The 13166-nt window shown below is 51.5% G+C and overlaps 5 protein-coding genes across 5 annotated transcripts; 2 read left to right on the top strand and 3 right to left on the bottom strand.

Annotated features, from left to right (window-relative positions):
• Positions 1 to 430: 430 nt before the first annotated feature.
• N7532_001561 (uncharacterized protein) lies at positions 431 to 3771 on the bottom strand (the record flags this gene model as incomplete). The annotated part of the gene is made up of 18 exons (XM_056614055.1): positions 431 to 499; positions 552 to 774; positions 827 to 856; positions 905 to 1055; positions 1111 to 1175; positions 1237 to 1392; positions 1455 to 1557; positions 1638 to 1647; positions 1694 to 1737; positions 1789 to 2174; positions 2403 to 2487; positions 2543 to 2592; positions 2647 to 2805; positions 2856 to 2961; positions 3008 to 3063; positions 3113 to 3123; positions 3173 to 3335; positions 3404 to 3771. 18 exons carry the CDS (start codon positions 3769 to 3771, stop codon positions 431 to 433), a joined length of 2235 nt encoding a protein of 744 aa, XP_056479096.1.
• Positions 3772 to 4354: 583 nt separating this feature from the next.
• Positions 4355 to 6046, top strand: N7532_001560 (uncharacterized protein; the record flags this gene model as incomplete). Its single annotated transcript, XM_056614054.1, has 1 exon — positions 4355 to 6046. One exon carries the CDS (start codon positions 4355 to 4357, stop codon positions 6044 to 6046), a length of 1692 nt encoding a protein of 563 aa, XP_056479095.1.
• A 403-nt stretch (positions 6047 to 6449) lies between these two features.
• N7532_001559 (uncharacterized protein) lies at positions 6450 to 8376 on the bottom strand (the record flags this gene model as incomplete). Its single annotated transcript, XM_056614053.1, has 3 exons — positions 6450 to 7724; positions 7784 to 8054; positions 8129 to 8376. The coding sequence occupies 3 exons, from the start codon at positions 8374 to 8376 to the stop codon at positions 6450 to 6452; spliced, it is 1794 nt and encodes a 597-aa protein (XP_056479094.1).
• A 1353-nt stretch (positions 8377 to 9729) lies between these two features.
• Positions 9730 to 10618, bottom strand: sidH (enoyl-CoA hydratase/isomerase family protein; the record flags this gene model as incomplete). The annotated part of the gene is made up of 2 exons (XM_056614052.1): positions 9730 to 10319; positions 10390 to 10618. 2 exons carry the CDS (start codon positions 10616 to 10618, stop codon positions 9730 to 9732), a joined length of 819 nt encoding a protein of 272 aa, XP_056479093.1.
• A 511-nt stretch (positions 10619 to 11129) lies between these two features.
• Positions 11130 to 12531, top strand: N7532_001557 (GNAT family N-acetyltransferase; the record flags this gene model as incomplete). Its single annotated transcript, XM_056614051.1, has 2 exons — positions 11130 to 12092; positions 12160 to 12531. The coding sequence occupies 2 exons, from the start codon at positions 11130 to 11132 to the stop codon at positions 12529 to 12531; spliced, it is 1335 nt and encodes a 444-aa protein (XP_056479092.1).
• Between the last annotated feature and the right edge of the window lie 635 nt (positions 12532 to 13166).

Raw genomic sequence — 13166 nt, 5'->3', positions numbered from 1 at the left:
CTGACACTCAAAGACCGCTATAAAAGATGGTAAATTGCTCTCGCAGGATTGCACCTCTGGGGTGACGAGATAGATCGGCAAGTTCTCAAGTTTGTTGAGAGTTGTAGGTTAATCAGTCCGGGGAGTTTCCATTGGAGGTGAGTATTATCACATTGCCGTACGGCGGAAAAAATATTCTGACTTCCCGTTTAGTTTCTTGACGGGGAGACATCTGGGTCCGAATGGGGATGATGCTGATCTGCATAGGACCAGGCAATTGAAGTTGCCACTGCTTAAGGAGGGGAAATATGCTGGGCCAAAGATGGTCTTAGCATGGGATTTGTCTGACAACTTGGGTTACGCTTCCATCTTCGGCGTGAATCGATATAGAATGAACAAAATCCAGCATTAACCTCGAAAGCGAGTTTTTGATCCCCTAGTCTACTCGCTATCACCACCTCGCTGGTCCAAATATTTCTCCCTCCGCGACCGTATTTCTAACTGCACTGTAAAGATAGTCCTACAAACCATGAGTTAGCAACAACTAAGACGAGTAGATCTGCAATACACACCATAGTTTCGAACGGGGCAGTATTTCCCCACCAATTAGGCAACGAAGCATCCGCAAACGTGATCGCGAAGAAGACCACAATAGTAGAAAGAATAAGCCCAGTGTCAAGTCCTGCAGCCGTGATGTAATTGTAAGTGTGCCACCAGCCACGCCATCGTTTATGGATCCAATAGTTGAAGATGAGACCGAAAATAACCCAGGAGAAGTAGCTCAAGGGAGTTGCGCTGTAGTCATGCAGATTAGCGATATTCCCGGTGATTCACAAATACGACTCACGGAGGTATCCAGGACATGGCACCCAGCATTCTGATTCTCAGTTAGCAATTGAATATGGTAGCGGAATTGTATACATACACTGGCGCGTTGAGGAGTCTAGCCTTTGATCGTGGAAATACCCGCATCAAAATGCAAAAAGTTTCTGGGAGGAGAGCGCCCAGGAGCCAGAACCATAGGATGCTGTTGTAGATTGCGCCAGGTCCGAACATTCGTTGCGGGCCGATCACACCTGGTATGTCATTAGTACCCTTCTATACGCCTGTACAAGGAAAGGGAACGCCCACCCCATGTAATGCTATTAGAGAAAAATGCTCGCCCGTTGGGACACGTGAAATGCGCTGATTGATCACTATTGCGATGGATGTCAGAGCGAGATGGCTCGGAGAATCAGACTGCGGATTGATACTCACGAGGTGCAAACATTTTCAATATTTCCTAGTGTCCAGTTCATGACTGCGATTTGCACAAAGCAAGCCCAAATCGTAGCGACTACTTGACACATGAATGTAACACGCGGAGGAATCTTCATGTAGTGCGCGATCTTGAGGTCCTGGCAGAAGTATTGCCTAAATAAACATATTAAATGTCTCGAACAAGGATTAAATGCCAGAGAGACAGCCAAACTTACGCTTGTCCCAGGGTGATGGTGCTGAAAACCTTGAAAACCATGACACCGATCGGTTTTCCTGGGATCATGAATCCAGCCAGGAATGGCGACAGGACATTCAGAGCTGAAAAGATTAGTTCTAGCCAGAGAAAAGGATATTGCCTCCCTCACAAAGTTGGATATTAGTAATCGCCAGAATCATACACGTCGGAACCTATCATAGTCAGATGAATTCTCGCAAAATCAGGCGTTTGACCCACAATGAAAACAGCCGCAATGATAATAGAGACAAAGAGTCCCCACCCTGCGCTCAAATCAGCATTTGACATCAAATGTTCAGGCAATCAGCACTTACAAGGAAGCTGGGAATCATAAGCCAGAATGCCCCACAGACCCAACGCGATAGACCCCACCCCCAAACTCGCATACCACCACTCCGGAACCTCCTGATACCTCTTCATCAATATTAAGTGAATATCAGGCTCCTGCTCACGAGCAGCGGTAAATCGATGCCAGATTTCCTTCCGGTGGAAGAGGATGATGTGCACGATTGCTGCTGTCAGTGCGGCGAACGACAAGCCGTAGTTCAGGGCGAAGGTCGGCGCGAGGAACATGGGAGAATATGCTTTGTATTTCTCCACGTCGAAGGAGAAGTTCGGGCCGAGAATTCGGGTAACGTTGTAGGATCCTTGGGTGTTGTCGAAGGTTGAGGAGGTGTTTATTGGTAGATAGGCGGAGTAGCTGGGATTTATGTTAGTTCGGTTTGGGAAAATCTGTTGTTAGGTAACTTGCAAGGCCCCGGTGTATGCGATTCCAATGGTTGCGATGATGATGAATACCATGAGTCCAATGAAGGTGTTGACTATCGCGTGGGCCGGTGCCAGAAGTGGATCGAGTAGATAGGCTGACACGTAGCTTGTCGCTGTTAGCATAAGTGCGTTCTCATATTCAATAGTGTTGGCAACTTACGTCCAGTCGAAGGTGATTGGAATCAATGATAGACCCGAGAAGCCTCCGAACAGCTGATTCAACACCACGTTGTTTGGTCGAATCCCTATGCGATGAGCGTCAGGTCGGAACGGAAGATAGCTCATCGAATATCAACTGACAAGTCACAAATGCAAAGACTGACAACCCTTGCCAAATGACACCGGGAATCCTATAGGAAATTAGCACTCCAGAATACAAAATAGGGTAAATCAGATTAGCTCACCAATACCAGACAAAAGCTCCCGCCATGACGTAGATGAAGTACCTATATCGCGACATGCTCCAGCCGTTGGTCTCTGCGGGGTTTGAAGGGCGCTGATCATGAAGGGCATGGAACAGCGCGGTGTTTGCAAATTGACCAGGCCAGATCATGGCGGCGGGCCTGATGACTTAGAAGCTGGAATTCATGAGTCTGTAGTAGCTGAGACTTACCAGACTAAGAACCGGCGAAAGATCCCAGCCAGTGCAATGCCGACCACTTGACTGCTCAATGCAAACAGAAGCTGGAAACCCCATCCGATTTCCACGTTGTACAGAGCTTTCTTGATCAGCCGCGAACAGTCTTAAGGGAGGATGAATCGTACGTTTCGCTTTTAATGCCAAGAGGGCGTCCGTGCAATATGCATAGCCGATAGACACACTGTAATTGACATGTTAGACCTGGTTCTCAAGAATGAGATTCGCCTTACTTTGCCATTATCTGGGACGAGTTAGCAAGATAGCATGACCAGTAATGAAGGTGAACTTACTGTGATGACTGTATGCTCCTTGATAGTGAACGGGCCAGTATTGAAAGTCCATCGCACTCCAAAGGTATTGAACACCTTTGTCGGCACCACCTTTGCCCAGAAACATCCGATCGGGTAGACCAGCAGCTGCACAACAATGGCGGGGAACGAGATAGCAGGGCTCCTATACCATAAATCATTTCAGCCGTCATGTTGTGATCTCAGAACAGGACCGGAAAATTAGGCACCCACCTCATACTCAGAAACATGTTCAGCCCGCTACCAACAGTCGTAAAAAGTAACCCCAGAATCCACGCCCGCACCGTATTAGCAACCTCGCCGCCATCTGTATTGCGCACGGCTGCACGCACAGATTCATACTGCGAATCCTGCGCAAAGGATTTGTCGAGCTCGGCGGCTTTTTCATGATCACCGCTGTGAACAGCTTCCTTAATCGCATCGAGCTTTTCTTGCGGTAAATTTGGATCCCATTGGTGTGAAAGCTCGATATTGTGAAGCTCCTGGATGTCATTTCTAGCAATTATGTCCTTGTCGTCGCTTCTCTTTAACTGCGAGGGCGCAATGCCATCGATGGCACTGCCAGGTAAGGTCGGACTCATTCTAGCGAGCGGACAGAATCGAAACACCTGGATAAGAGCGCAGAGGGAATGCCGACCTGTCGCTATATATGCGTGGATGGTTGCACCTGCTCTGCTAGTAGAGTACTAGTGTAGATGCGCCCCCACCTAAGATAAGCTCGCCCAAGCCTTCTCCCGCTGGGATGCAACCCTCTTTCCCCGCATCCTTGGCCGGTCTGATAGTCCCAACGCCCACCTGCCGATAGTGAAACGGTCCCATTTAGGCAAAAATGCGGAGTACGGTTCCTCTAGCAGCGTCGTATGCCAGTCTCGACTCGCTTGCGTCCTCGAGAAATTGTGCCGCTTAAATGGGATAGCGAAATCATCGTTGCTGCTGCCAGTGTTATCATTGTCGTCCGTTAGGCTAGAGGTAGGAAACACCAGCCGAGTCGAGATCTGTCAGACACTAAGGCTAGGCAGTGCATCTGTTAGAGAGCACACTTGGATGGCAGATTACGTATGCCTGGATGCTACATCGTAGTCTCACCGCTCCCCGCTGTTTACCCTCGCCGCCCCTCGATGTATCTCCTTGCATCAGTCCATCGGCATAATTATCTCCGCAATCATGGTGACTTTGACTGTCGTCGCCCCCTCAGTGAACGGCTCTGAGCCCTCTGTGCTCCGCTCATTGATCGAACGTATCACAGCAGACCTCAAGGATATTGAATCATTCTTTTCAATCAAGTTATCGAGCAGAAGGAAAAAGAAGATCTATGAATTCCTGGAATCAGAGCTGAACTCGTTGAAGGGGCTCTCATGGGTATTCAAAAGCCCAAACACGCAAAGCCATGTCGACTACCTCCTTATCAAGAACTACATGGAGCGCCGATTCCAACAACTCGAGCTTGACTCTAGTCTTGACGAAAAGACAACGCCGCTGCTACCATTCGCAAGCACCCTGGTGGATATTTGCGAAGCTCGGATTCTGGTCCTGCCAATGCACTCACAGACTGTTGCGCAAAAGTTATTTGAGGTCCAACTGCAGATTGCGGACATGATCGAGAAGGTCAAGATCAGCGCCGATAAACTACCGGTTGGGACCGTCGCCTTCCGTGCAGCCAGCCATATTGACAATCTGAGAGAGCATTTGAAAGAGTGGTATACATTCTACGAAGGATATGACCCACTCTTTGACTGGTGGGCATCAAATCCATACAAAGTCGTGGACAAGAATCTAGCCACCATCTCCGAAGTGATCCGCGAAGAGCTAGTGGGTATCAAACCGGGGAACAATGATGCGATTGTGGGTCAGCCGATCGGGCGGGATGGCCTTCTCGCCGACCTCCAGGCGGAGATGATCCCCTACACGCCGGAGGAAATCATCTCGATCGGCGAAAAGGAATTCGGGTGGTGTATCTCCGAGCTGAAAACGGCCGCTAATGCCATGAAGCTGGGCAACGACTGGCGTCAAGCTCTCGAGGAAGTCAAAAACGACTATGTGGAACCAGGAAAACAAACTCAACTCGTCCAGGACCTCATCCTCGAAGCTATCACCTTCGTGGAAAAACACAAGCTCGTCACAGTCCCACCAATCGCCAAGCAAACCTGGCAGATGTTCATGATGTCGCCCCAACGCCAAAAAGTCAATCCATTCTTTCTCGGCGGCGAGTCAATCATCGTATCATACCCGACAGACGCAATGGACCACGAGTCGAAAATGATGAGTATGCGGGGGAACAACATCCACTTCTCCCGCGCAACAGTCTTCCACGAAATGATCCCGGGCCACCACCTCCAAATGCACATTAACGCCAGATCAAACTCCTACCGACGCATCTTCGACACCCCTTTCTCGGTCGAAGGCTGGGCTTTATATTGGGAGTTCCTCCTCTGGGACGACGAGCGATTCGTCAAAACACCGAAGAACCGCATTGGAATGCTTTTCTGGCGTCTTCATCGATGTGCTCGGATTATTTTCTCGGTGAGGTTCCATCTTGGACAGATGTCGCCGCAAGAGTGCATTGATTTACTTGTCAATGAGGTGGGGCACGAACGCGCGACTGCAGAAGGGGAAGTCAGGCGCTCTTTAAGTGGTGAATATTCGCCGCTTTACCAGGCTGGGTATATGCTGGGCGCCCTGCAGATATATGCTTTGAGGAAAGAGGTTCTTCGTGATGGAGTGATTTCCGAAATGGAATTCCACGACTTGTTCTTGCAGCAGAATCGGATGCCTAATGAGATTATGAGGGCGTGGCTGTTGAACAAGGAGTTGTCTGCGGATTATAAGCCCACTTGGAGGTTCTATTCTGGGATTTAATTACATTTATATATTATGAAGACGTTAAGTGTTGTGTGATTCGATCGCCGTTCACATACCACGCTGCACTGTATGGTGTTTCGAAAATATATACCGCGCACTGACTTCAGGTGTTCAGTAATGTGATGTTACATGTTGCGCTACCATATACCAGAATACATTACGATAGCACTTCCAGCTATCACATTTGAAATTTGAATAGGAAGCCAACATTGCACCGAAGTCATCATGAATTTTGGGAGAGAATATTGCTCAATATCAACATTAAATCCCTAACGGGTACACCTCTTTTGCTCGCACAGTAATATCAAACTTTCCCAGAGACAGAATAAATCAAGCATCGACCACCTACCCAGAAAAAGAAACTAAAAATCTACATATTATAATGAAAGCATGGACATGCTTAAAATACGGTACCCTTGACCTGCTGGACAGCCTTCAGGTCAATGTTGCGAATCATCATAGTCCAAGGAACAGCCAGTACCATGATCGAGGTACCAGCGGCAAGCATGCGAGTTTGCGCATATCCATACGCTTTCTGGATAGCTAGTCTGGTAGGAGAGCCAGGGGCATAAAGCACCTGAGTCTCGACATCATCGTAGATAAGATCGAAGTTATCCATCGCACTTTGAGGAAGGTAATTCTGCAGCGCCTTCTTGAAAGTAGCCTGCCAGATAACACCGCAAATAGTCGAGCCAGCGGCGTCACCGACAGTTCCGACGACGTTCAGTAGGGCCAGAACGGTCGCGACGTGCTGGTGGTCCACGGCGGCGAGGATAGCGAGCTGCTCGCAAATAATGAAGACGGCTCCACCGATGGAAATGAAGACTTGGCACATCACCAGGTAGCCAACGGATTGGTTGGGACGACGGAAGTAGATCATCAGGCCTTGGGCGAAGATGTACAGCGGTACAGCGATGTACAAAAGCCACTTGAAGCGACCGGTTCGGCGGATCAGGAAGCCGACGCCGAGGAGGAGCACGCCAGAGACGACATCGAAGGTGTTGGCGACGTAGCCGGACTCTGCGATGGTGATGTCGTTCACGACTCGCAGGAAGGACGTGAAGTAGCCGTTCCAGCAGTAGTAGCAGAGCTGGTAGGTGGCATCCAACAAGCAGGCGCCGATCACGGTGCGATCCGAAAGCAGCTTCCAGTTCAGCATGGGTCGGGGCGCAGTGTATGCCTCGTGAAGGATGAAGACGAAGAGCATGACGAAGCCAACCACGATCATGGCGATGATATAGTCGGAGCCCCAGCCATTCGGAGCCTCGGGCGCAATCGAGAACGGAAGGAGGAAGACGACTAGGCCGCCAGAGAAGAGGATGACGCCGATCAGGTCAAGCTCATTGTTATAGTGGAAGATAGATTGCAGGAAGGTGCGGTTGCTCGGCTCGCGGACAAGGAGACCCAGCTTCTTCGCCTTGTGGGTGTTCCACTTCAGCATGCAGAAGAGAGGCGCGGCGACAATGGGGAATATGATGGCGAAGCAGCCGAAGCCCCAGCGCCAGCTGATGTCTCCATAGAAGTCCTCGGCCACCTTCGGACCAGCGAAGGCGGTGATGATGTATGGGGAGGAGGTGAAGGCGAAGGCCAAGCCTCGATTCTTCAACTTGGATGCGTCGGCAGTAATGACATCGATTGAGTAAGTCATACCGCTGAAACCGATATTGTAGAAGACCTTAAAAAGAGAGCGTTAGGGAAAACTTTGTTAGGAGGCTCTAGAATGGCGCAACTTACGTATGCAGCGCAGAACGTGGGAAGATTGTGGCATGCAGCCATCATGATCAAACCCAGAGTCGCGAAGATGCACATGGCCAAAAAGCCTTCGGCACGACCGAAGGTGTCCATGGTCCGGGCCAAGGGGATATAAGTCGCGGCAGACATGCAGTCTCCAACGACGTAGATGACATTAAGAAGCGAATGGGCAGTGAATTCACTGGTAATGTAGGGGACTAGAGTCCAGAATACCGCGGATTGGAAGGCATTGACGAAGTACAGGAACCAGATACTAGAAGCAAAATAAAGTTATTGATAATTCAAGGTCGTAGGGCTGGCGAACGACGATCTCGGGTCCAAACGTACTTGATGAATACTGCGATCAGCGTGGCCTTGGTCCAAGTCAAAGTCACAGCCTCGATATTCTTGACACCGTGCTGCAGATCCTCGCTGGGACGCGAAGGATCGTGCTGCTCCTGCTCCGGTGCAGTGACTGGAGCGGTACCATCGGCGACAGAGTCTTGCTTGGGCTCCTCGGTCGTGTTGGTCACGGCAGGCACAGTTTCCTCTGTCGAGTGGCGCCTCAGGGCCCGAAATCTGTTGATGACCGTCATTCTGCCCTATAGAACCCTACGAAGGTCAGAGCAAGATGGTTTCAAGAACTCGAATCAGCCGCAGACCACGCGGGAAAAGTTTTGTTTTTATGGCATTCGCTTACTTTCGTCGGCTACGAGAAACACTGATTGATAAATTCCTCTTGTGTTGGTTCGGTGGCACACTAACGAGGGGCCTTTCGCCGTGCCAAGGGTTCTCTGGTCTGGCTTCAGAGTCCTTGGCTCTCTTGGCTGCCCTTGGCATCGCCAGGTGCTGCACTCTAGCTATTTTTAATTCGCCGAGAACCGGACGCCACGCGCGGATAGGATTAATTGGCAACAATACAAGCCGCAGCCCAGGCTTTGTGCATTGTGCATTATATCTGCCCTATGGAAGTACCAGGGTACGGTGCACCGGCATCAACGCAGAGAGCAAAGGCTTTCTACCGCCTCGAGGGTTGAAGAGGAGCTGCGCGGGCGCGAGGGTGGTGGTGGCATTATTAAAAGGAACGCCGAGAAAAGGGGGCCAGCGCTGGCAGCCAGGGCCCCATCTAATCAGATGATCGAGCCAAGCAGGACCACGAGCTGGCACGGCGTGGGCGGAACCGGCGCTTCAGGTCCAAGTTTTCACACTCCACCCCGGCAATTGAGCAGAAACAAGCGAAGCGAAGGAACGGACTTAGGGCGTCGTTTAGATGGCCCGAGATGGGACCACACCGGAGGAAGTAGCTAGTGGTTAAGGCCACGTATTAGCCACGTCGGGCCAATCCAGCGTGCTTGGCAAATTGAATACCTGAGGGCTGAAGGCGATTCAGGCAGAAGGGTCGGCGTCGGTGGACGAGGCCGCAAAGGGCAAGGACAGAGTTATCAGATTCTTTTCTCGGGTCCGTGCGATGGATCGTGTTGGTTCGGATTCACCCGACCGTACGGGCCTGACAGTACCGGGGAGACGTACCATACTACCAGTGAGTCACTAGTGTAAGTTACACGTCGGAGTAAGGTAAACTATTCCGTACGGTCAATACCGATCTATGGGCCCAGGCAAATGTCAGAACCTCGGGGTTCGAGGCCGCTGCGGAGTTTAGTACTGTTTCGGGTTGGGGTTTGCGAGTCAATCCCTAGTCAACCCTGCTGGGCCGAATGCAACCCTCCAGCGCCCGGGATCTCGTGGCAAATTACTCTCCGAGGGCTACGAATCCAATCCATGGCACGGCCGCATCAGATAAGATGGTATCTATTCACGACTGAGACATACGGGGCAATTCGGGAAGCCAAGAGCCGTTCACGCCATCATCAAGCCCGCAAGCGACGAGACCATCTGATTAGATTGAGTTGAATTTGTCCCATGTTTTAGGCAACATCGTAATATCCTTCTCATAGCTTCGAATTGACCCAGTTTGGCGGCCGCTTCTCCACAAACGCCTGGATCCCCTCCGCGAAATTCACTCCACCCATGAGGCGAGGATACCACTGATCGGCTAGGGTGGACACGGCCTCCTCCACGCTGCCAGACTCCCAGCTCAAGCGAACCCCTTCACGGCCAACGATCAAGGAATCTGGGCTATTTTGGCACATTTGTTGGGCAATCTTCACCGCAGCCGAGGCAACATCTGCGCCAGCATCCACAACCTGGCTCACGAGTCCCCAGTCGTGGAGAGTTTTCGCGTTCACATTCCTGCCCGTCAACACGAGGTCCATGGTCCGCTGGAGACCGATCGTACGTGTGAGTCGCGGAAGACATCCAGCCACAGGCACGATTCCGCGCTTCACTTCCGGTAGGGCGAAAGTCGCCGAAGCGGACGCGAGGACTAGATCGCAATTGGCGATCATCTCGAAGCCTCCACCCATACAGATTCCGTTGACGGCCGCGATGATTGGTTTCTTGCCACTTCGTCGGGGGAGGCCTGCGAGACCCGGTGCATCCATGCTGTTGACCTCCCTTGTCTGATTCATCCTGTTCCATTCTGCTCATGTGGGCCGTGATCAGCTGGTGTCGGGGCAACAATTCAATATGGGAAAGAGAAATCAAAGTACCTTGTAGGTCAGCGCCGGTGCAGAAGGCTCTGCCATTGCCCGTAATAATGCCTACCCAGAGAGACTCATCCTGGTCGAATGCCTCCCACACCGCTTGAATCTCCCTGCTTGTAGCCTTGTCGATGGAGTTGAGCTTCTGTGGTCTGTTCAAGGTGATCTGGAGGATGCGCTCGTCCGGGAACGAGACAATGAAGTTTTGGTATTTGGGGGACTGGGGCCAAGGAGACATGGTGGCAGATGATTGTAAGTGAAGGTGTCGAACAACGCAAGACGCAGGCGTTATGCACGGGAGGCATGGGAAGTCGTGGCTTCCTTTCTGGGACAGTAATATACTCTTTGGGTCGAGCCTGCCAGTGGAGCCTTCCGCATTGGGGCGAAGGTTTGTAGGGCCACGAAGGAGACAGCGGAAACGAGCGACATCGGGGTCCGTCCGCGTCTTCGCTACCTGCCGAGGCTTCTTGGAAGTCAATTACACGAGTCATTCGCTTAGAGCCGTGAAACTAAAGTAATGCCCTGGCTACCAAGTTCTGCTAGACACGACTAGTAAGCTACCGATCCAGGTCCGGCCCAATAGGAGGATCTCGGCTTTCCTATCCTAAACGGTATTTTGTCGGAATTCGAGCTATATAATCTATTTCTCGAAGAAAGCATCCTTCTGGTCTTTAAATCGTCCAAGAACCTCTGCAGCCTGCAGATTCTTGTTCAAGCTTATACCACACAATACCCTAGAATAAACAGCAATGGTGTCGACTTCTTCACCGCAGTATCCGCGGGTAAAGCTCCCGCACCCTTTCCTCACTTCATATCGCATCACCAGCGTCCCCAGTAACGCAAGCACTGCCAAGCTCAATCTGGCCTTTGACGATCAGCCGTCGAATGGTCGTCCTCTCCCCCAGCCTCTTCATCTGGATACCTTGACCTGGCAGGAGCTCTCTCTCATCCCCGAGAACCAGCGTTCACTGGTCAATGACAACACCCCATGGGCGCGAGCCCGCCGCAGCCCACACACTACATTCGAATGGTCTGGCGACAGTGCGCCTTCGCTTGGTCAAATCTGGAACGTCATCCACGCGATCAACCTTACCCACCCAACAAACGAATACTTCCGTCTTCACCTCCAAGGCGCCGGAAGCGATGTCATCCGCAGCGAGCTGCTCACCACAGGTCTGGCCACTGTGCACCCAAAGCCATTTCAGCACTGGTCCAAAGGCACCGAGGAGTTTGACGAGCTCCTGGTTCTCCGAAGCTCCTTCTGGCAGGGCGCCGCCTCTCCGCTGGGCCCTCGGCCGATCTGGGTGATTGGCGATGGCACAGATGGCCCCGTGCGAGAGGGTCTCGCAAACTACCCGATTATGCCGGAGAACTACCAGATCACATCCAAGTTCCCTGCCGAACCCGTATATACTCGACATCCAACACGCCGTCCCAAGCCGTACCCCGGGTCCATCGCCTACAGTCGCTATATCCCCGAGATCGACGAGCATTTCTCCCTCGAGGTTGTGGATTGGCAGAACCTAGAGCACTTGAAGTTGTTCAATACATGGCAGAATGACCCCCGGGTGGCGAAGGGGTGGAACGAGACTGGCACTCTGGATGAGCATCGGGAGTATCTGCGCAAGTTGCACTTTGACCCCCATGTGCTGTGCTTGTTCGGTCGCTTCAATGAGTCGCGATTCTCTTATTATGAGCTTTACTGGTCGAAGGTTTGATTCCAAATTCCGACCAACATTTTTCGTTCGCTTCTGATGGTAACAATATCTTTGTCTTCAGGAGGACCACTACGGTGCCCACTATGACGCCGGCGACTACGACCGCGGCCGACACTCTCTTGTCGGTGACGCATCATTCCGCGGAGCGAAGCGAGTCAACGCCTGGTACTCCAGTTGTATTCACTATTGTTTCCTTGATGACCCCCGAACCGTCAACGTGGTCGGCGAGCCCAAAGCCAATGGGCCGATCATTCTCTCCTACGAGAACTCTCAGGGTCTAACAATCGGCAAATATGTTGATTTGTGTCACAAGAGATCGGTCCATTCGATTGCCAGCAGGGAAAAGTGGTTCCAGTTGTGCCCGCTCTGGTGGGACGGCCGCGAACGACCGCTCGAATCCGCCGATCGTGCCGCTTGGAATGCGAAGCTGTAATCTGCCCTTAATATATAGCGAGTTTAGAGCCTGCATCGCAGTTGCTGTTGGATGAGGTAGAGAGCTCAGTCTCATTGTTATATCACTCGATGAATACATCTTATCCAAGTTCCAGCTGCACCATTGCTTTTGACCCCGTTCTTCCAGGGACAATTGATATTCTTCACCGGAATAGGAGCGATTGGATCCGACGCGAAAACCATCGTGTGAGGACGATCCGGCAGAATTCCGAGAACCGAGCACTCTGAGTAAGTGGAGAGTAGTGGGGCCTGCCAGGAATAATGTGCCCACTTTCTCGCGTGGTGAAAACGAAGTGGATATCCTTACTCCGAGATATGGTACAGCCTGCAATACAGGTCGCAATACCAAAGTTACGCTAAATGTATCAGGCGTACTTTCATAGTATCGCCAAGCCTCCACGCGAAATAGATACTTGAAGTCTTCGCCCCACCACGCAGTCATGGGTGCTGCGCAGTGTAGGGCGCGCTCGTGTCGTCGTGCTCGTGTGTATTTGATCTGCTTCGGATTCAATGCAAGCCGGTAAGGTGTGGACCGATGTTGGCCGAACCCTAAGCCCGTTTGGGCCTTCGTCACGGCCCCTGGTGATTTTTCTTGGAGACGAATGTCACTTCTGC

This window comes from Penicillium argentinense (genome assembly GCF_028826775.1).
Source record: "Penicillium argentinense strain IBT 30761 chromosome Unknown utg000002l_segment0_segment0, whole genome shotgun sequence".
Classification (NCBI taxonomy): Eukaryota; Fungi; Ascomycota; class Eurotiomycetes; order Eurotiales; family Aspergillaceae; genus Penicillium; species Penicillium argentinense.
Note: the sequence above shows the minus strand (reverse complement) of the source record. Positions and strands in the feature narration are given on the sequence as shown.